Here is a 24,175-nt window from a genome sequence, read left to right as displayed (position 1 = left end):
TTCCCATCCATCACTTAAACCTCTGACAATGAGCACTGCTGCTATATATAGCAGAGAAGAGAAGCGTAAGCAACAGTCTTTTCGAACGGGATGAACTGGCTAGCGCAAATTCTGTGTAAAGGTAAACTTTTATTCGTCAATCTTACTTTTGAAAGAAAAAGCAAAAATGCAGGGTGCACGTGTAATAACTTTTTACTATTTTAATCACATTTTAACTCGGTTGTTTATTTTTTATTTTAAAAATTAGTTTTTCAAAAATAAATATTTAATCATTGAGGATTTAAAATGAACACGAATAAAACCAAAAATTGATAACATTCTGCGTTTTCACTTAGTCGAACAGTTAAATTAAAAAAGGCTAATATTTTAGAAACAGTAAACTCCCTTCACGGAATAAGATTATTTGATCTTTCTATAATTTGTAGATTAAATTATTGTAGGTTTTATTTAAATTCAAGCGTTAGATTTTTGTTTCCCTATCCGCATATTCTAGTGTAACGAGAAGTTGTTGATTTGGAGATTGAATATTCTTTTTTGGAGTTTTTTTCCGTGTTCAAAGGGTTTTTAGTGCATATAACTGTAAACAAATTTGTTTACTATATACTGGACGTGTCGTTTCATGTCTGGAATATTCATTCTCCAAATCCACAATTCCTCGTTACACTAGGCTACACCCCTCTTTTTATTTAGGTGGATTTTGGGAGCAGCCAATTTGTCCGTTCGGCCTAAATACCGTTCTCAGGTGGTTGGCTTAGCATGAAAAGCAGAGTTTAGGTTCATAGGTTGTTGGCTTCCTAGCTGTTACTGCGAGTGAAAGGGGGGACGGGAGCGTGTTCTTTCACCCCACCCCTCCTCCTCTGCCCGCTCTTCACTTGCAAACAGAATCCCCTGCCATTTTTCCGCGACAAACCAGTAGCCTCAGAATTTAGATCCCCGGTCGCCGCCGTATTTGGGTGAAAGCTTCTCTTTTGCAGAAACCAGCGGGGACCAGATTCGTGCGACGCGCATTTATGGCGTCTGGTGGAGTATGCCGCGAGTAAATGTTCACGTGAAAATGCGCAAAAAGAACCAAGTTTTGGTCAATATTGTGACATAATTTACATTACTCTTAACTAATTGTGTCTGTTGGATCATAAAAACAAACTCTTGACACTCCTACGGCAATCCAAAGAGAGCTTTTTGTTTCCCACATTCAGACGCCATCTTGGATCTGCGCAATTTTATCGCACGTCTGGACCCCGCTGGCGAAAAATATTTGTACGCTGCATGATTAGCAAGGAGGGGGAGTTCTTTTATAAAATATTCAAACAAATTGACGACAGTAAGCATATTGTCCCATTCCCACAGAATGGTTAAAATATGACAAAAAAGTATTAAATTTTAAATTTAAATATTCCTAATATTTTTAAAGGTGAAAGATGAGCGAAGATGAAAAGAAAAGCAAGGTTGATGTGCCGCAGCAACCAACACAGGAACAGGGTCAAGGTGTGGAGGAGCTTTGTGAGATTTGCAAGCATGGATTTGTATCGCCGTACAAAAATCGAGAGTGTAGTAACGAGTTTTGCTCCTCACATACACACGAGTAAGATATATATGATATTTTTGTGATTCAATATTTTATTCAACCTGTAAGGAGCATGAAGCAAGATGTGGAGGGATACTTTGGCGAGCAGCCGGATCTAGTTCCTCCTGCTGTCGCTCAGGAACGTGAACCAAATATGCAGGAAGAGGATCAGTTTGACGCCTCCGCTGACAATGAGATACGTCTCAAACCTCCAAGCCTTGAAGGTGTATTGAAGAAACTCCCGCCAGGTTTGCAAAATTTAAAAAATAATATAAATTAAAATTTTCGTACTTCATTTTTGAAAATTTAACCTCTATCATAGAATTCCCCTTCCAAATTTTCAGCAATTGAACAAGAAAGTGATTCGAATAAACAAAATGATGTGGATCCAGATGCCGGCGCCCAGAGTTTGGCTCTACAGGGGTTGCTAGAAACGCATTCAAACGAACCTGAAGCTATCCCAGTAGGAAATCAGTTGCTCCTCCTGAGCCCTGCGCGCAAGAGAACTCCGCTGTCTGCGTCAACCTCTGAGTCAGAGGAGGATTCACCTTGTGTGGAATCGCACGTACCCTTCTTAAAATACATTTATGAACAAGAGATATCGCTGGTGGTGCATAACCAAAGACACGTCGTTAATGAAAACACACCCACGAAACGACAAGTTGGTCCAACGAAATCCAATCCAAATACTCCGGGAGAAACAGACGAAGTGGCGGCCCAAGCTATCCAGGGAAATCATTTGCTCCTCTTGAGACCTACATTTCAGGAATCTAGTGTGGATTCGTGCACCTTAAGGTTAACAATCATAGAGCCAGCTGCTGGCAGTTTTGAATTGCCTATAATTAACAATTTTTTTTGTGCGATTTGTGAAAAAGAAGTGCTTGCAGAAGATATCAATGCACATCTAATATTCCATCGAAACATTGCAACACTTGTAGTTTTTACGAATACAACACATCAATCAGTGAAAGCGGTATTGCCCGAAGGATCAAAGACCTCTGAATTCAGACATTGCCTAACGTGCCAAGCATTATTTTACAATCACCGTTTCAAATCAGTCGACCACAAATGCCTTTGGCCAACAAACGTCTCATTTTCAAATGTAATGCATCGGAAAGGCAGTTGCTATTGTTTGATGTGCCAAGTACAGATCAAAACATTAAAAGAACTAGAAACACACTGGAATATTGATCATTGTCATAATGACATTTACTTCATTAGGGAGATCAGGGGAATAAACACTTTACTCCTTAAAGGCACCAAGCTTGGTGATTTGCAGTTCTGCTGTGATTTGTGTCAGGTATTCCAATTTGTAAATCGGAAGAGTATGATATGTGGCAGAGTACATATTTGAGTGATTTCCCAGAGTAGTTCAATCATAAATCAGCGTATTTTTTATAATCGCGCGGAATGAGTAAAAAACAAACATAAATTTATGATTACTTGTGAAAATATGGTATAGCGAAGATTTTTTTGATTTTACTATACTGTATGATGTATACGTCTAAAAAATGTAAAATATAATCTTGAATTTAAATATAAATAAGATCATAAATTATATTATTTTCATATCACCTTATATAATGTGGATTTTCATCTTCAATTATATATTTAAAATTGAATTAAAAAACTTTAGGATTAAAATTTTAAAAAAAGGATAAAGGCTCGATTCTAAATTTAATTCTGCGTCTTATAGCACATAATTCTTTCATTTATCGAAAAAGTTGTAAGAGGAGAAGGTTTTGGCACGTGGCAAAACGTGGTGCGAAATTAAAAAAAATGTTTTTTTTTTAGAAATAACTCAATCAGGTTCAGGGTATGGCTCAGGGTTGCGAATGGTCAGATTTAATTTGAATAATCAACACGCATTGTTTGAAAAAGAATTTTCCAAATTTACTTTGCAAACCGCCGAGATAAAAGTGTTTGAAGATTGAAAAATATCATTTTTACCGTTCTCCCATTGATAGCAAAAATATTTCGATATTTTGATTCCCGCTCGGATTTTTTAAAGTTTTTTGCTCTTTGATTCAAAATTGCACTAAATGTATCGAAAGCGAGTTCCGAATCCGTGGGTGTAATAGAAAATATAAAAATATTTGAGTTTTGAGCGATATATATTGACGTCTCGACCATTGTGTACGAAGGGGGATTTATCTATTAATTCGACAAGTTGACGAATTTTAATTTTGAGACTTATTTTCATTTATAATTAGTCATATTTTTTTAATTTAGTACAAAATATTAAAAAGCAAAAAATGTATAAGAATATTTTATTTCAAAATTTTAAATAAAAAATTAAAACCAGGGGTGAGGAAGATGGATTTTGCGGCTCATCAACTCTTTAACGGCTCCAACTTTATGTGACTTTTCAATATTCGTATTACTTAATTTGAAATAGTTGTGATCATTGAGTTATTGTAATTATATAAATTTATCATGAATGGAGAATATAATTTACTAGTGAAACACCAGTTTTGCCTGACAAAAAATATCTCGGTAATATCAGAACTTGATTTTGGGAGATCTTGAAATCTCAAAAATGCTCTCTAGAATTTTATATTTTATTCTAACAATAAATTTCATGAATTCACCCTACAAATGTAATGAACTCCTGTAAGAATGAATATTTGAGCAGGCAAAAGAACAATTCTAGAAATTCACTCTAAGAGCAGGGTCAAGATTCTAATCGCAATTTTCTCTTCCACACTCACTTAAACCTCTGACAACGAGCTCTGCTGCTGCATTATATAGCAGAGAAGGGAAGCGGACGCAACAGTTGTTGCTCGAACGGGGTGTGAACGTTGCTAGCTCATCTCACTGAAGCGCTAATTTTGTGTGCAGGTACAATTTTGTTCATCAATCATAGACAAAAATACAGAGTCAATATTTTTACTATTTTAATGGCATTTTAACTCGCGTTGATTATTTTTTATGATAAAAATTTATCAATATTTAGTCATTGAGGATTTAAAATTAACATTGATGAAGGCAGAAATATTCCCCTTCTAGGAATAAGCTTATTTGATCATTTCATAATTTGTATTGGTTAAATTATTGTTAGTTTTATAAGAATTCAAGCCAAGCGCACGCGAGCATTGAATTTGTATCTCTCTATCTTGCAAACAATTCTAGATTACACCCTCTTTGTAAGGGGGGTTCGGAGGGTAGCCAATCAGAGGCGGGTGCCTATTTGTCCCTCCAGCCGGCTGGAGTATAGGTTCAGGTTGTTTGCCTCCTAGCTGTAACTGCGAGTGAAAGGGGGATGAGAGCGTACCCTTTTCTCCCCCTCCTCTGCCCGCTTCACTCATAAACAGAACCACAAAAAATCGCCTGCCATTTTTCCGCGACAAACAACTTGCCTCAGAAATACGGTCCCCAATCGCCACCATGTTTCTCATGAGCTTGGTTTCTGGATTCTTGTGACTGGATTCGACAGAACTCCGGTCACAATTCTGGACCTATAAAGTTCTGGGTATTTACATAATGTCTTCCTATTTACAGAGACATTTATTCGATCTATAAGGAGCATGAAGAAAAATCTGGAGGAATACTTTGGAGAGCAGCCGGATCTAGTTCGTCCTGCTGTCGCTCAGGAACGTGAACCAAATATCCAGGAAGAGGATCAATTTGACACCTCTGTGGAGATGCGTCCCCAAATTCCAAGCCTTGAGGGTGTATTAACGACAGAAGAAATAAAGAGTCTCCCAGGTTTGTTAAATTTAAACTTATTTTTTCGAAATGTTAACCTCTAGCATTTTTTCCCAAATTTGTAGCAAGTGAACGAGGAAGTGATGCGGAAAAACAAAATGAAATGGATCCGGAGGCCGGCGCCCAGAGTTTGCCTCTACAGGGGTTGCTAGAGACGTCGCATTCAAACGAACCTGAAGCTATCCCAGTAGGAAATCAGTTGCTCCTCTTGAACCCTACGTGCCAGAGAAAGAGAATCCCGCTGTCTGCGCGCTCCTTCGAGTTGAAGGAGGATTCATCTTGTGTGGAATCGCACGTACCCTTCTTAAAAGACTTTTATGAACAAGAGATATCGCTGATGATGAATAACCAAAGATTCGTCGTTAATGAAAACCCACACACGAAACGAGAAGTTGGTCCAACGAGATCAGATCCAAATACTCCGGAAAAAGCGCACGAAGTGGCGGCCCAAGATACCCAAGAAGGAAGTAATTCGCGCCTCTTGAGACCTAAAAATATTAAACCTCCGCTGGCTTCGTCCACAACAGGGTTAAAAATCAAAATTAATTCACCTCAAGCCCAATCAACTGAGAGTTCGAGTGGCAAAGTTCCTCTTAATACACCTAACATGAAGTCCAAGCTGCCAGTTGCACGCCGACCTATTTTGCCTAAAATCCATTTCTTTTGCGTGATTTGCGAACAAGTGCTTGAAGATATCGTTGCACACCAAGAATTACCAATCCACAAAAATAAAACAATCATTCAATCTTTTCCGAATAACGTGAAACCTTCAGTGAAGGTGGTAATACCCACTGGATCAAAAGACTCTGAATTCAAATTTTGCTCAACATGCCAAGGATTATTTTACAACCACCGTTTCAAATCAGGCGACCACAAATGCCGCCTTTTGGCAACAAACGTCACAATTTCAAATATAATGCCTCGAAAAGGCTATTACTATTGTTTGATGTGCCAAGTACAATTCAAAGAAGAACCAAATCTAAAATTGCACTGGAATAATTCCCATTGGCATAATAACATTTACTCCATTAAAGAGATCAGGGGAATCCACACCTTACTCCCTAAAACCACCCACAGTGATGCTTTCCAGTTCTGCTGCAATTTTTGTCATGTATTCCAATTTGTAAATCGGGTGAGTAAGAATTGTGGCAAAGTAGTTAATCGATTTCCACATTAGTTCAGTCATATAGCAGCGTATTTTGTTATTGATTCTGAATTTTAAACAAACACAAAAAATTACGAATACTTGTGAAAAAATGGTACAGCCAAGATTTTATTGATTTTGTACTGTATGATGTATATTTATGTCTAAATGTAGAATATAATCTTGAATTTAAATATCAATAAGAACTAAATTAAATCATTTAACTTTTTGTTTTATTTTCATTTCGCCTTATTTGGATTTTTGCCCGGAAAGTATTCAAAAGATTTAAAAAAACATCAGGATAGGAAAATTAAAAAAAAAAAATGGATAGATGTTCGATTCATAGTTAACTCTGCTTCTTTTAAAACATATATTTGTTTATTCATCTTAAAAATTGAAACAGGAGAAAATTTGGCGCGTGGTGAAGCTTGGTGCAAAAATAAAAATTGTGTTTTCAGGAATAAATCTAAATGTAAAAAAAAATCTAGTGTAGAGTAAAATTATCATCGCCTTTACTTAGAAATAATTAAATTTAGCGATCAAAACATTTTAATCGCTACGTAGGAAAATACTTAGAACATAAATAAATGGTATTTTTTTTTCAAATCCTAAAATTCTAACCATCCATAGATGTGTGTTTTATAAAACGTATTAATTGTTTTCTTCTTATAGAAAGAGCGCGCGTTAAGTAGAAATTCCGGAATATTCTCAGCAGCATGATGACATCCGGTCCATCGTTTTTTCCGCTTTCACATTATTTCTTGAATGAAAAATTTTCAAGCGAACAGAACGAAATAGACTTTTCAAGTGTCCAACAGACGAGGGAAATAAAAGGAATCTTGGTTCTCAAAAAACTTGACTCGCGCTTTTTGTTGTGGTTCATCCTTCAATTTCCATGCCTTCTGTGTTTTTGTCGTCTGGCCTGGAGTGATAACGATTGATTACTTTGATTCAAAATTTAAAACTAATTTGTTTTCGACCGTGTTTTAAATAATTCCATAAAAACCCAAATTATATACAAAATGAATTTATTTTTTAAAATATACAACACTAAAAATATTACTAGATGGTCAAGTTTTTTCTTTCTTAGTTGCCAATATCGTTGCAGGAACATCGAATGAGCATGAATATTGCAATTTTTAGCATTATAAATCACCTAAATCTGATAAAACTTTCTTTATATCGTCTAAAATGCGCCTCGGAAAACGCTCCATTGCAGTTCTCTATTATTTGAAAAATTCTGATTGCTTGAAAAACACTCCTGCATTTTGCTATTTATTTCTTTTTCCACACAAGCAATGAATTTGCCGGATTGTATCCTGCATTCAAGAGATATTTAAGAAGTTGCGACTGGCTGGAATACAAGGAATTTCCCAAAAAATTTAAAAGTCAAGCATTTATACAGCCAAGCTGCCAGATAAACTCCAGACAGAGCAAAAGAAGTGCATAGCGCTCTACTCTCCTGAGAAAATTTCAATAACTGGTAATTTTTGTGTTTTATTTTATTTGCGTTTAAACTTCAATCCATTATTCTTTAAATACCTTTTAGTTTTCAGTCAACGAAAAGAATTCCACGATGCAACGGCGGTGTGAAATATGTGATTCTTGCTTTATGAGCTCAAGAAGTATTTTGTGCTCCAACCCAAATTGCCCTAAGTAAAAAATCATTTAAAAAAATTCAAAACAAATAGAGTCAAAATCATTTGCTGTTCGCAGTTCTGTTTATAGGGAGCCAGCCGTGTTTCAACTAGATGAAGAGCTGGCGAATTCCATTGAGGAGATAGAAAACCTAGAACTTGAATCAGAAGAGTCGGATGGTGAAGAAATGTGCGAAATTCGGTCAGAGCAACAACGAAATATGGAGTTGACAGAAGAAGGTGAAGTAAGGCATGCGGTCGAAGCACAGTTTCCGAGTTCCTCAGGTATATGATTCCCTTTATCTCAAAAAGATTAGAACGGTTTGAAAAATTCGAAAATTGTTTTTCAGATGCTCCTGGAGGATTCAAGAGGTCAGAGCCGATCGACATCCCAAAGCCAATTGAGGCCGAAGACGCTACTCCATCTTCATCTGATAAACTCGGCAAAAGTGGCTTTTGCGTGATATGTGAGGAACGGTTTCCGTGCATAGCGTCACACAGCGAGACCGAGCTGCACAAAAACAAAACTGAAATCATTACATCCGATGACAAAAACTCACTCGTACCTGCAAATTCACTTGGGAGTGAATTTACGAAATGTCCTAATTGCAAATTTTTAATTTTCACTGCGCGACATTTTTCACACAATAACTGTTATCCAGATGATTCACACAAAGAGTTTGGAAGTGGTAATTAATATTGTTTTATGTGCCAGGTTCTGCTTAAAAAATCGTGAAGGACTAGAATTACATTTGAAACGTTTCCACTTTGAGAAAAAATTTAAGTCATTGACTTCATTAAAGGGATTTACACCCTATCCTACCCGGAAACATCGATTTAACTCGGAATTTGCAGTTTTGCTGCTTATTTTGTAAGGTTTTCACGTTTTAAAACCGGCCTAAATGTTTGTGTGGAAGAGGAAAAAGCCTGGCTAAAAATTTCATTGTATAATTAATAGATTTAAATTATTTAATACTGTTTATTCCGGCCATGCACTGAAAGGTTTTTCTTTCAGTTCAAGCTTGGTGTAAATTATTTTAGACTTAACAGCACTGTATAATAAAATGTCTTAACCAGCAAGAATCTAAATTTTGCTGATATTTTTAATGAAAAATAAATTATTGTAAATAGCGAGGCGTTAAATTCGCTTTTAATCATTGTAATTGAAACATCAATAATATCAATCTATACGTAGCTGCTAAAAACTACCCATGCAACTGTAATTTTAGATGTGACTATAATCGTAGGAATAAAATAACTACTATAGAAAATTTGTGTTTTAATTTATTAATTTAGCCCTCTTCAATCATGTGTAACATCATTGGTTTAAAAAATATATTTTTAAATTGATAGAAAATGAAAATACAAAAATCTCGAGTGTTCTTGGAACGTCTGGAAACTATCAATCGCTGGACAAAACCATTTAAATTTTCCTTTCTGCGCTCAACCAAAAGACAGCTAACAAAGTGTTCATTATTCAATAAGTAGAATAATATAATTTTTCAGTGATGGCGCATGGTTCACTATTTTCACAGGAGCAAAGCTGATTGTGAGCAACCTGAAGTTTCCAAAGGCATATTTTTAAATAGATTTCCCTAAATATTTAAACAGTTTTCCAGTAGACAGTCAAATTTCTCGAATCCAGGCATTGCTGGAAATTAATCTTTTGGAATATTTCCAGATAATAATAAAATTAACAACAGCACGTTGGGTTTTAGACGTGCTAAAATAGTTTTCAGGTACCATGATATTTGTCGATTTTCCCAAGATTTTTTATGAATAAAATAAATAAAAAATAAATTCCTGATTGAATCCTGCTACTTTATGAATTTTTGTCGTAAAAGCGAAAAGATATTTATTTCGACACGCAGAATTTACTTAAATTAAATTATTTATAGATAACGGAGGCAACTGCCTTATGTGCTTGGCTTCAATTATTCCCACAATTTCGGAAAGGCTCACAAATTCTCCAAATTTCCAAGATGTACATCCTGGTCCTTCAGGGATTTCCCTTGGCAGCATGCAGTAACAACGTTTTCCACCTCTTCCTTCGCCCAGCGCTGTTCTAGAAGAATGTCCGCCACCCACTCGCATAGATTTCGAAGAGATCAAAATCATCCGTCGCTTTTGTGTGAATTGCGGACTAGATTGTTGAAAATAAAGGGAAGAAACGTACTGCTTCCAGCTGATGCCAAAACGGATAAAAAATCCAGTGCTTGTATTGCAAAGGCATATTATTTGAATAAAATTAGAAGCTCAAAAGTACGTCTGAAATGAAGGGAAAGGAAACCAACGCAAATTTCCTTGTAAATGATTCGATTCATCAGCCAGACGCAACCAGCATGAATTAATTTTTGCTTTTCATACTTTTTATAATTTTAACCCAACCAAGAAAAATTAAAGATCATACAGGCGCCTTCAAAAGATGGGCCACAATTTTTTTGATTTAAACCTGAAAATAAATCAATTAGACATAAAAACATCCTTTCATTATTTACGCTATTTCACAATCCAGATTATAGATTTAAATTGATCCTAACGTGCAGATAAGTGCTTCCAGGACGATAATTAATATTTTTCTCTTCGCAAGAAAACTGCGCGTGAAGCAGAAATTCCTATAACCATTTTCAGCAGTCAGCAGCACAATGCCATCCGGCTCATCGTTTCCGCTTTCACCTTTCTACAGTAGGAGTGCTCATCAGATGAAAAGACGGAAAGAGACTTTTCACTTTTCCATCAGTCAAGGGAAATGGGAAGCAGAGTGAGCAAGCGATTGGCTCTCGTAAAACTTTGCTCGCCTTGTTGTGGTTCCTTCCCCTTTTCACAAGACTTCATACACCTTTGGCTCTTTAGTCGTCTCTCTGGGCGTGAAGATCGATTAATTTGCTCCAAAATTTATTTTCCGACTTTTTTTTTAAATAAATCCAAATTATTTAGTCAAATTCACCAGTTGCATAAACCCTAAGTGTTCGAAGCCGCCAACAGATGGCGCCACCGTAGACTTTCGATTTTAAGGCACTTCCGCTGCGATTTCAGACCCAATCTAGCTACCGTGCATTCTTCAATTAATTTGCTATTTTTTGACGTGCTGAAAACCAAAATCGGTTCAGCCAATCGCCGTAGAATCGTGAAAAACTATTTATTGAAATAAAAAAATCTTTTCCAACGTTTCTACGGCGAATGGCTGAACCGATTTTGGTTTTCAGCACGTCAAAAATTAGCAAATTAATTAAAAAAAGCAAAATAGCTAGATTGAGTCTGAAATCGCAGCAAAAATGCCTTAAAATCGCTTCAAACAAATTTTTTTTAAAAAAAAAGTCTGTGGTTGCGCCATCTGTTGGCGGCTTCAATAACTAAGGGTTTATGCAACTGGTCAATTAGGTTTTAATTATTGGTTCAATTTCGCTAAACCATAAATAAGTTTTATAAAAATTTGAATTTACACAGTTTATTTTTGTATTATTTAACAGTTTTGTGTTATTTTAAACATACTCATAGGTAAATTTCTAGACTGATAAAGACGCGCGATCTCCCATGCAGTATTTCAAACTTTTTCTCATATTTATGTAAAGGCAATAAAAGTTTGCCAACTAAATTACATCAAGTAATTCCATAAACTCTGGAAAATTAATAACTTCTTCTCCTTTGCGAGTAAGGGGACGAAGTTTAGTGCTGGTTTCCAAAGTAAAAGTTTTATTTCCATCTGCTCGCGTCCGAAGAGAAGTGGCAGGGAAAGATAAAAAGAATGGAAACTCGCTCGAGTTGAAAATACAGACGTTTATTGGCAAACAGCGGGAGAGGAAACTCAGTGATTCTTCAAGAGAGAAAAAGAGGATGCGATGCGTGCACGAGGGAAAATAAAGAAAGAAAGGGTTTTCTTGATTTGAATAAACTAAAGCATATGCAACTGCGTTCGTCTCTGTGATTTTCGAGGGAAAAAAAGGAAATTATCGTGCTTATTTAAGGAAATTCAATTTCAATTTTTAAACAGGTAAGCCAGTACAATTATTTTAAAAGGAGCAGTTCATTTTAATAAAAAAAATATAATTCACAGCCCATATAATTCATTATAACTTAAAAATCTATATTTTTATAAATATTAAGAAAAGATAAAAAAGGAAAAATGATAAATTGTCAAAAATCTCCATCGTTTATTGAAATATTAGGCGCGGAGACGGAGAGAGAACCATTTCTGCCGTGCTTGTCTCACAAATCACGTCTGGCTGCTGTTATTCCGATTTAAACGACGCAATTATTCTTTATACTATCTGTGCTCGGTGCGTCGCGGAGAGACGTGAGGAATGGTCAAAAATGCCAGCTCGGAAATGATTTCTGGCCTATTGCTTGCTGAATAAAACCCGCATCAATCAATCCTCGCGCGTGACGTTGATTCATCGTCTCGGAAAATGGCCCTTTCACTTGAGATATGATCCGTTTGTGTGTATCGAATGTATACGAGATGGCACGGAAATTTATTCTGAAAGTAAAGAAAAGAGCACAAAATGGCCCGACTCAGACGGATCAAAGAGTATTTTTTTTATTACTCTCAGAAATATACTATTGAATTAAGTTCAAAATTAATAACCTAATTACTTTTGGGAATTTTTTGAAACGTTTTGAGGATTTAAAAGCCCAGTGAGTTGATTTTTGGGGGGAAAATACGAAAGTAGTTCTTTTAATTTCCATTTAAATTTGGCACTTCCTGAAACCAGATTTATGAGGTAAAATATACAAATAAAACATTTTAGTAACAATTATTGTTTGTTATTTGTATTGCTAAAAGTAACAAAGGCAAGTAATCAGAATTATTTACTGATATTTAATTATCATTCGTGAAAGCTTACCGCGGCGTTATGTCGGACAGCACGCTTCTTTCATGACGCGCGCGCTGTGTGACCTTTTTTTAAAAAATATTCTTCCTCCCGCATCTTGATTGAATGCTTAAAAAACCTATAAATAAATCAGTAGCTAATAAAAATTCCGTGTCTTTGTTACTTTTAGCATTTTGTCTTTTCAGATTTTATTTTTTCACCAACATAATATCTTGCAGTATTATGGATTAATTTCTGCAACAACTCAAAAACATATTTTTTTAACATTTTAGATGGAAATCTTTTTTTCTTTTCGAAGCAAACTGAGCAAAATCAGTCCGACTTGAGCCCATCATCATTTTTATTTGCCTACTTCAGTATTTGCGCAGGAGACAATTATTTTCTGCCTCTCTCGAGCGCTCGACGTTTTTTGCATCCTCAGCAAAAAGCGGCGGCAGCTCGCACACGGAGTCAACACTGGAAGCGCACAAAAGCGGGGCAGATTGAGATTGATTTCCGGCCCGATGTCAATCAAATACACTCAAGGGTTGAAAGAAATTGGCTCTGCGTGCGCGGTGCTGGCTCGGCCGGCGTGAAAAGAGAAGATATTACACCTCGTTGGCCGCCGTCGCAGCCGCACAGAGCAGCTTTTCTGGCACAATTTCAGCGCCGATTGTCTGGAGTTAACCACGCACGCACGGACCACGAGCACACGATCTATTTTTTTTTTATTTGCGCCTAAAGTGGGGGGTTTTAAGAGAGTAAAACGAAAGGATGAATCGCCGTGTCAGCTGCAGCCAATCGGACGCGAGGGAAGAGACATTTTTACAAGGATAAATTTTAGAATAAAAACACAAATATTTTTCGATCCATGTCGAAACAAAAAAAAACTACTTTTCAAACACAAGAAAAATTGATTCAAGCCCGAAAAGATATTTTTTTGGCTCGAAATTCCCACTGTGTGAATAATAATTTTTAATTTTGGGTTGACCTTTTACCTGAGGCAGGCTAAGGACATGCCAATTTTAGTTCAAATCCGTTGATGGAATAAATATATATTTAATAGCAAAAATATCAGTTCGGCCAGTTCGGAATATTTATGTTTTATCCCTTTTTCAGAGTAAAAAAATACACCAGCTGCGACAAAAGAATAAAAAAATATTGATATCCAGTGTACATATTTCCCTGAAGTATTTCTTCGATTTACGCTTCAAAAAGCAAGAATTTTCACGCACGGATTCTCCCTCAAAAGCGACTCAAGCAGATATATACATATATTCGCCCGAAGAGGGTTCCTTTGAACTCGGAGAGGCGCGAATTGCGGCCACACACATATTTATGCGTCCATCTGTGTGTGCACAAGACGTGTTCGAGGCGGCGAGATATAAATTCGAACATAATCTGCGAGCCGGGTTGGCGAGTGCGTGTTGCAAGCGCAGTCGCTGCTATCGAAGCGCCGACGGCACATTTATTCTCGCTCCTCTCGCCGCTGTTACGACAAAATTCGGCTGAGACACGCTTTTCGCGTCGGGTGCGCGGCGACTGACTTGAGAGCTCTCTTCAAAGTGGTGCAGATAGAAAAGGAATGATCCTGCAAAACTACTAAAAAATGACCCTTAAATTTTATGCCAAAATTCCTGTTTTTTTTTACTTGGTTGCAAATTTTTTGTTATTTTTAAGTGACGAAAATTGAAAGCTAAATTTTACTCACCACTAACAGTTTCTTCAAAACGGGTCTCATGCATCGTTAGATAGAGGAAGAAAATATGGTCAAGCGCTGTATAATGTATTTAGAAAGAAATTGACAAAATTTTAATTTTAAAGACCGTCTTTGATGAAGTTTGTGAGCATACCAATCGATTCTTTAGGGTCGAATTAGGTAAAGTGGATATTTTTTCCGACCAAAAAGTCCAGCGCGACGTGCGCAGCACAAGCAGAACTTTTTCCCGCCAAAACAATATTAACGTATGATGCGAGAACTGCGCATGCGTCAGAGCTGGTTTGAGCACGTGCAGAGAGACCGCCTGTACGAATGACTTATTCTTTGTCAGATCCAGCCAGCTCTGACGCATGCGCACTTCTCGCATTCATATTGTTTTGGCGGGAAAAAGGTTTGTACGTCGCGCTGGACTTTTTGGTCGGAAAAAATATCCACTTTACCTAATTCGACCTTCAAGAATCGGTTGGTGTGCTCATAGAAAGACGGTCTTTAACTGTACATCAAGGTCCTGCTCTTTGGCTTTTATTGCACAATTTGTAGATCAAATTCTTGTTGCCCTGTATTGGTAAACTTTGATTACTTGCTGGAGGTATTGCACAATATTCATCCACAATGATTCCCTTAGCAGGAACGACGACGTGGATGAAGCAAATTAGCATTTGCATTATTTCCACTGGAGCAAGTTAAATTTTTGCAATTTGACAAGCAGAGCGCATGATGCTCGCTTACTTGCACAACGCGAGGGGACGCAATTTCACTCCTAGTTGCATATTTGCATTTATATTGGCCCCGATATTCCATCATGCCGCGTTTGCCTCGCGGCCAGCCTGAAACACACCATTATTTTTGCAAAAGCAGCGGCGATTGCTGTGCCCTACAATTTTAAAATAGCATTTTTCGCATCGTCCCCGGCGCGCGAGAGAGCATGCAAATGGCATCATTTGTCGCGGCAGAAAAGGCAAATGAAATGAGCACATACATTTCAAAACGAGCTTTTCATGTGTGACGAATGAGGTTGTGAACTCATTTCATCATCACGGAATTTTATGAAAGCTAGAAGAATTAAACCATGACATCCCGATGGATTTTATTCGTAGCATCAAAGGTATTAATTAGGAAATATTTGAGAATTTCTGCAATCTAATACTGGCTGGCACAGGTAATTAATTAAGAGTGACACCATGGAGCTCAACAGGCTGGATTTTGTACCAATCCAACGGCTTTAGGGTGAAATATCTGGCGTTCAAATAAAAGACCGCGGTGCGGGGAGGCAAAAAGATGGCCCCACGATTGGGCCCGAAGCCCCTGTGCGGCCACTCGGGCCCCATGCTCACAGCCCTCGGGATGTCCTGAGTAGAAGTTCAAAAATAAAGCATCTGAATTCAGCGTGCAATTAAAAAAATTACACTGAAATATTTTAAATATTTTTCCTCATTTTTTTCTACTTGGCTCAAGGATTTTGCCAAACTTTTCTAATGGAAAACATGTAAATTATTATTTAATGGATAAAGTGGTCTTAAATTTAAATTAAATTAAAAAAGCAATAAATATATGTTGGTGCCAGTGTTTTACTTGGATTTTATTGTTGTTATATAAAACTCTATCCAAGATTAGTTCATTTTTAATCTTGATATAACACTCATTGAGAAGTACAGTACAAATCTGAAAGCTCCGAAAAAAAATAATTTTTTCCTGAGACTATATATTGGTAAGATAAAATTATTTGTAAAATTGTCGTTAAGATTGCAAGGAACTACATATAAAATCGGTTTGGAGTTTTGGTATCTGAACACAAATATTTGATACTAATTGTTGAGGCACGTCGAAACTGTTTCTTGGTTGAACTCTCTTTTGGATTCCGCTGTAAGAACCGAATTCAGAATCGTTCGTGTGTCGCTGGCGTTTCCTTGCATGTTTTCGGTGGTTGCATTTTTGTACGGTACAAGGGCCAATGCCATTCCTGGAGTCTTGATTTATCCTTCTGAAAATATAAAAAATTATCATAATTTAAACTGAAAGAAAATAAATTTATCAAAACAGTGGAAAATAGTTTATAAAAAAAATTGAATTATACCTGTCGTTGTTTTTGACAAATCTTTAGTCCCCTTTTCATCTCCAGGCTGGCCCCCGGTGCCGTCGTCGCCCCCGTTGCCGCCGCTGCCCCCGTTGCCGCCGCTGCCCCCGTTGCCACCGGTGCCGCCGCTGCTGCCGGTGCCGCCGGTGACGCCGAAGCCGCCGTTGGTGCCGGTGCAACGCCAGCATACTTTTTCCCACGGATGCAAAATGCACCCACATTCACACTTCTTGAATTTATATACCATGGCGGAGAATGCGAAGATTGTTCTGTAAAAGGAAGAAATGTAAGAAAATGTTGGAATTCCTAGAATGCAAAAGTTCTTACTAAAAAACTTATCGATTTTTACAAGGCCCTTACTTTTAATAGAAATTAAATTTATAGCTAATTGAAAAATAGGACTGAATTTCCGTGGATTAAAAAATCGTGTCACAACAGGAAATCAAATTTTAATTGACCAGTTGAATAAACCCTTAGTGTTCGAAGCCGCCAACAGATGGCGCAAACATAGACTTTCTTCAAAATTTATTTTTAAGGCACTTCCGCTGCGATTTTAGACTCAATCTAGCTACTGTGCATGTTTCACTTAATACGCTTTCTTTTGACGTGCTGAAAGCATATTAAGTGAAGAATGTACAGTGGCAGAATTGAGTCTGAAATCGCAGCGGAAGTACCTTAAAAATAAATTTTGAATAAAGCCTATGGTTGCGCCATCTGTTGGCGGCTTCGAACACTAACGGTTTATGCAACTGGTGAATTGTAAGAAATAAAAATAATTGCAATTAGACTTATAAAACTGATCTGCTTGGACTTAACCAACGCTGTCATAAAGCTTAATTAAAAATTACAACCTGCAGTCAAAAATTTGGTGGGCTGTTCAGATGCTAGAACGTCTACTACGTTCGAATATATGTGATAAAGTGTCTGTCTGCATTCAGAGCAATTCTCTCTCCAATCACTAAATATTTCCCCTCCTTTGCGTTGATGGTCGCGACCAACTCGGGGTCGGGGGCTAACTCGGATTCCCCCCCAAACCCGACCGCCGGGCGGGGGCGCAACGGCGCCTGTGGCGCCGGAAACGCCAAGAAAACCGGCTAGGGGAGCGAGCTCAGGGCGGCCACCCTGAGAAAGGTCGCCGGGGCGGTTGGGAACGTGCGCCCCGGCGAGACGCTTCCGGGGAGGGATCCCGAGCAAAAATCGCTCCACCGGTCCAATTGTTAGACGGCAAAAACCGAGGCGCTGCGTTCGAGTGATTGACAGATTTTTGAAAATAAAAAACGATTGCGCCGGGGGCTGAACTTCCGCGGTGCGGTTCAGGTTGATTCGTGCAATTGGAAAAAAACTGGCATTCGGCGTCGGCGGCGCAGCTTGCTGCGCTCCGCCGCCGCTCTTAATTTACTTACTGTTCAATAGACCACAAAGGAAAAAAAAGAGACTTAAAAAAACCATAAATTGTTTGGTATTGCGAGAAATTCGACAAATTCTTAACTGATGATGAATTTGGCAACAAATCTAGTAAAATGCAAGGCAATAAGAATTCCATTTTTTCCACGACACTGTAAAAAATAAAGCATGCGCTACCCGATAAAACATTTGCCACGTGAGATTGCTTTTAAAAAAAATTGTTGCATCCTACACCTTTCAACAACTATAATTGAATTTTATTTTTGAACTTTTGCGCAGGTTTTCAATATAATAAGTTTTCTGGTATCAGAGAGTTTTTTTTAGTTTACTTTAAATCAGAAGATGAGAACATGTATCGGATGAAAAATCAATAAACCCACTAAATTAACTCTCTTTTGATACTAATTGTTGAGGCACGTCGAAACTGTTTCTTGGTTGAACTCTCTTTTGGATTCCGCTGTAAGAACCGAATTCAGCATCGTTCGTGTGTCACTGGCGTTTCCTTGCATGTTTTTGGTAGAGTAGTACAGTACAAATCTAACAGCTCCGAAATAAAATAATTTTTTTCATGACTTTTTTGCTTTGCCAAAAGAGCATTGCTGTTTATTTTAGTTAAAACTTTAGATCATAAATTTTATTGTCTTTTACAAGTCAATATTGGACGATTTTTGAACACAAAAATATTGCAAAACGGGTAACAGAATTTTAGTTCGTTTAACATCTGGGCTGGTAGTAGAGTTAACACTCCTCTAATTATTTCGTACACATATTTTTTGTTCTCAAAATGGATAGCATTCCAATGGCAGTTTAAATCTTCGTGGTCTTCGAACCTTATTTGGCACATAGCACAATAATTATCTCCGTGGCCAAAAACTTGCTTACTTGTATCAATTGAATTGCATGGAGTGTGTGTGGTAAGTCTTAAACAATAAACGAGAAAACCGCACTTCTCGCAGATCTCAAACTCTTTTGGCTTTGACGAGATTGGAATTAAAGTCTTTAGTTCTTTTGCAACTACTCCTGTTGAATTCTTGTGGAATGTACTTATGCTGTGAAGGAATACGTTCGCGACTCTTTGTTCACAGATTGCACAATATCCTGGATAGTTAAAATTTGTGGTGGGCTGAAAATCTCCTTGTCCAGCAGTTCTCATTGGTAGCTCCTGAAGCGTTTTTTTCCACCAATGGAAAATTTTGGTCGAAATACATGGGGTGACGTTAATTTTTTCATCACTAGTGACATCTATATTCAAATAAAGGACAATTTTAATTAGCTTATAGACTGACAAAAGGTGTCATTTGCAAAAAAATCTATAAAAAAATAATCAACACGAGTTAAAATGCCATTAAAATAGTAAAAATATTCACTCTGTATTTTTGTCTATGATTGATGAACAAAATTTTACCTGCGCACAAAATTAGCGCTTCAGTGAGATGAGCTAGCAACGTTCACACCCCGTTCGAGCAACAACTGTTGCGTCCGCTTCCCTTCTCTGCTATATAATGCAGCAGCAGAGCTCGTTGTCAGAGGTTTAAGTGAGTGTGGAAGAGAAAATTGCGGTTAGAATCTTGACCCTGCTCTGAGAGTGAATTTCTAGAATCGTTCTTTTGCCTGCTCACTTATTCATTCTTACAGGAATTCGTTAAATTTTCAGAGTAAATTCGTGAAATTTATTGCTACAATAAAATATTAAATTCTAGAGAGCATTTTTGAGATATCACGATCTTCCAAAATCAAGTTCTGAAATTATTACCGAGATATTTTTTGTCAGGCAAAACTGGTGTTTCACTAGTAAATTATATTCTCCATTCATGATAAATTATATATAATTACAATGACTCGATGATCACAACTATTTCAAATTAAGTAATACAAATATTGACAAGTCACATAAAGTTTGAGCCGTTAAAGAGTTAATGAGCCGCAAAATCCATCTTCCTCACCCCTGGTTTTAATTTTTTTTTAAATTTTGAGATAAAATATTCTTAAAAACTTTTTGATTTTTGATATGTTGTACTAAATTAAAAAGTATGTCTAATTATAAATGAAAATAGGTCTCAAAATTAAAATTCATCAACTTGTCAAATTCATAGATAATTTTCCCCTTCGCAGGCAATGGTCGCGACGTCAATATATATCGCTCAAAACTCAAATATTTTTATATTTTCTACTACACCCACGGATTCGGAACTCGCTTTCGATTCATTTAGTACAATTTTGAATCAAAGAAGAGCAAAAACTTTAAAAAAATCCGAGCGGGAATCAAAATATTGAAATATTTTTGCTCTCAATGGGAAAATGTTAAAAAGCATATTTTTCAATCTTCAAACACTTTTATCTCGGCGGTTTGCAAAGTAAATTTGGAAAATTCTTTTTCAAACAATGCGTGTTGATTAATCAAATTAAATCTGACCATTTGCAACCCTGAGCCATACCCTGAACCTGATTGAGAGTTATTTCTAAAAAAAAAACATTTTTTAAATTTTGCACCACGTTTTGCCACGCGCCAAAACTTTCTCCTCTTACAACTTTTTCGATAAATGAAAAAAATTTGTGTGTAAGACGCAGAATTAAATTTAGAATCGAGCCTTTATCCTTTTTTTAAATTTTAATCCTAAAGTTTTTTAATTCAATTTTAAATATATATTTGAAGATGAAAATCCACATTATATAAGGTGATATGAAAATAATATAATTTATGATCTTATTTATATTTAAATTCAAGATTATATTTTACATTTTTTAGACGTATACATCATACAGTATAGTAAAATCAAAAAAATCTTCGCTATACCATATTTTCACAAGAAATCATAAATTTATGTTTGTTTTTTACTCATTCCGCGCGATTATAAAAAAAATACACTGATTTATGGTTGAACTACTCTGGGAAATCACTCAAATATGTACTCTGCCACATATCATACTCTTCCGATTTACAAATTGGAATACCTGACACAAATCACAGCAGAACTGCAAATCACCAAGCTTGGTGCCTTTAAGGAGTAAAGTGTTTATTCCCCTGATCTCCCTAATGAAGTAAATGTCATTATGATAATGTTCAATATTCCAGTGTGTTTCTAGTTCTTTTAATGTTTTGATCTGTACTTGGCACATCAAACAATAGCAACTGCCTTTCCGATGCATTACATTTGAAAATGAGACGTTTGTTGGCCAAAGGCATTTGTGGTCGACTGATTTGAAACGGTGATTGTAAAATGATGCTTGGCACGTTAGGCAATGCTTGAATTCAGAGGTCTTTGATCCTTCGGGTAATACCGCTTTCCCTGATTGATGTGTTGTATTCCTAAAAACTACAAGTGTTGCAATGTTTCGATGGAATATTAGATGTGCATTGATATCTTCTGCAAGCACTTCTTTTTCACAAATCGCACAAAAAAATTGTTAATTGTAGGCAATTCAAAACGTCTGGTGGTGAAAAAACCACATCAAAATTCCAATCTGGACCAAAGATACCTTGATATTTCGGATTTACTATCTGAAATTTTCAATTTTCAATATTGCGATTTTCCAACAAAAGCCCCCGAATTGTTTGCTCAAAATTTCAGGCTACACCCTATGAAACACCTGTAACAACATATGTAAAATTCAGGATGGGCAAATAAAGTCGGTAAAATTGACAATTACCCTTAATCCTCTCGCGAAAATCGCCTTTGGCAAGTTTTAATGAAGGAGAAGTGTTTAGACATGCAATGTCAGGAAATGGAGTTTGAAAATTTGAAAGAAGAGGTCTTCCCATTGCTTCTGAGCTCAAGTACCCACTACATAGAGCGCTATACGACAGCATTTTGTCCTTTTGTCCTGAAGACAGTAACATTGATAAGGTACATTATCACAGTCATAAACGTTGGTCTGACTTCGAAATTTCCCTGGCTCTCTCTGTGCCGCTTTTAAAATATTATTCCACTCTCTACAACTGAAAGCAATTCGAGTTCATTTTACAGTGCATAACCCGATTCAAAGGGGGTGAGTCCTGCTAAAAGTTAATGCAGCAAAAGAATATGTCATTTATTATTGTAAATCAATTTCAAAGCATATAGTATTTGATTAGAATCATATTGGATTTCAACTGTAAACATTCCATAAACTAAATTCATAATACAATTTTGTCGATGTTCATTATTTCTACCCTTGTCTTTTCCCCCAAACCACCAATATCAATAAAATATTATTGTTTTCCTCTTGTACGTGTTTTTCAAAAAAATTTCAGTTCGAAAGTAGTTTTAAACCAAAAAATTTGTTAACTGTAAAACTACTGATTATTGCCAGGTTTTTTGTTTCGATTCGCTGGATGCAACAAGAAAAATTGCAACACATACCCAAAATACACACTGATCGAGCTTCAGCTCATACGACACGTCGCTTCGTCGTTTCAGCACCACATACGGGCCTCTCCACTTTATGCGATTCTCGCAATTTTCGGCGTTAAACGGATTCCCCTTCACCGATTCACCCAAATGCCAAATTTATTAATAAAATGGGAGTTCTTGGGCAGCGGTCTGTGGCCGCGGCCGCTCGTCGCGCCTTGGATTATGTGCAGGCGCGCGTTGTGGCAGATCAGGCCGAAGAATTGTCACGACAAGTGCGTTTACTTAAAAAACGGTGGGAAATCGAAACATGCAATTCATTTCTTAACCAATAAAACAAAATTCAAAAATATGGAACATCTTTGCACCGAAAATTCCAACATTTAATTTTTTCATTTGCTTTTCCGTCAACTGAAATTTTTATTTTCAATCTGCATTAAACAGCTATAGCATCATATAAAAATACAAGTTATTTAAAAATTCTTCTGACTATCTTTCCATTTTAGAATAATGACTGATTTCCCTATTGTTATTCTAAGCTTCAATCATTCATCACACATTTTAATCTCCGAAAAAACCAAAAGGGTATTTAAATGAATAGCGAAGGTTTTTTATGAGTGCACGTTTCTATTTGTTAATGTATTTTTTATTACTTCTAAGAAGTAATTTATCTTCCTAAGTACAAAATTTCCGCTTCCTATACGGGTAAAAAATTTTGTTAGTAAACGATTCACAATCCTCCTTTACTCTAACAGCACTCTTAACAGAATATTTTTTTAAACCTAAAATTAACAGAAGTACTTTTTAATGACGTTGCAACTTTGGCAGCAACGATGATTTTTTGTTTGAAGGAATTTCATTTCCTTGCAGAATGTACATAAAAGAATGTTATCTTATTCTCGTTTTAACCAGATTAGCTAAAAAGATGTATAAAAGTGGCGTTTGCAAACAATTAAATTGTAAAAAAAATATGAAGACGATGTAGCATCACAAAGTCAATCAATCTACTATATAAATCGCTCGTCTTATGAGATTTGTTAATTTGTAAAAATCAAAAGGTTTTTAGTCGAATATTTCGTAGCTACAGAACGATTACTTAAACACTAATTCCTACCAACTATTTTGTGTTCATAAATGAATACTTTGGAAGTGTTGAATAAATTTTGGCACACATATCCTCATACACCTCAAAAAACCTTCTTATTTCTAATCAGATTATCTTTCTGGAGATTCTGAATACTTCCTCTTCTGACCTCTTTTTTCTAGTTTATCGTCAAGGGTTTCCTGCTGTTGCTCTTCAGGATCTGAAAATGTGATTTAAAATTATAAAGTTAATGACTATATCTGGATTGAAACACAAACCACTTTTCGAATTTGATGAATCTGTATGGAAAGGTCCTGCCTCATAGGTTATATTATTGCCCATGACGATCCTTTTTACTCCATTGTTGACTCTGCTTATTTTGTGGGTATAAATAAAAATGATTATTGATTTATCCTCATGGAAATTCTCACCTAAAGCCATCGCAAACTGTGACAGTGCCACCCGACATAAGCGCAGCATTATTCACTATCTGATGATATGGTTTTGCTCCTACTCTAAAGCAGTTCGCGTATTCAGTAGTTTGCAATGATGCATGCGTCACTTCTTCAGTTCTTGAGTTTTGCTCCAAAGGAGGGTCTGATTCATTTGTGGAATCGCTTTCTGGAAAATATAAATATGTTTGTTTTAAACTTAGAAGGGGGAGGGGCTATTCATATTTTAAAATTACTGTTCGATTCTTC

The 24,175-nt window shown here is 36.5% G+C and overlaps 1 protein-coding gene across 1 annotated transcript; it reads left to right on the top strand.

The window, feature by feature from the left end:
- Positions 1 to 1,637: 1,637 nt before the first annotated feature.
- Positions 1,638 to 16,933, top strand: LOC135941075 (uncharacterized). Its single transcript, XM_065486316.1, has 7 exons — positions 1,638 to 1,812; positions 1,909 to 2,095; positions 5,088 to 5,272; positions 5,338 to 5,739; positions 8,108 to 8,338; positions 8,404 to 8,520; positions 16,704 to 16,933. The coding sequence occupies exons 1-7, from the start codon at positions 1,638 to 1,640 to the stop codon at positions 16,931 to 16,933; spliced, it is 1,527 nt and encodes a 508-aa protein (XP_065342388.1).
- The last annotated feature ends 7,242 nt before the right edge of the window (positions 16,934 to 24,175 follow it).

The sequence above is a fragment of the Cloeon dipterum genome, chromosome 3 (assembly GCF_949628265.1).
Source record: "Cloeon dipterum chromosome 3, ieCloDipt1.1, whole genome shotgun sequence".
Classification (NCBI taxonomy): Eukaryota; Metazoa; Arthropoda; class Insecta; order Ephemeroptera; family Baetidae; genus Cloeon; species Cloeon dipterum.
Note: the sequence above shows the minus strand (reverse complement) of the source record. Positions and strands in the feature narration are given on the sequence as shown.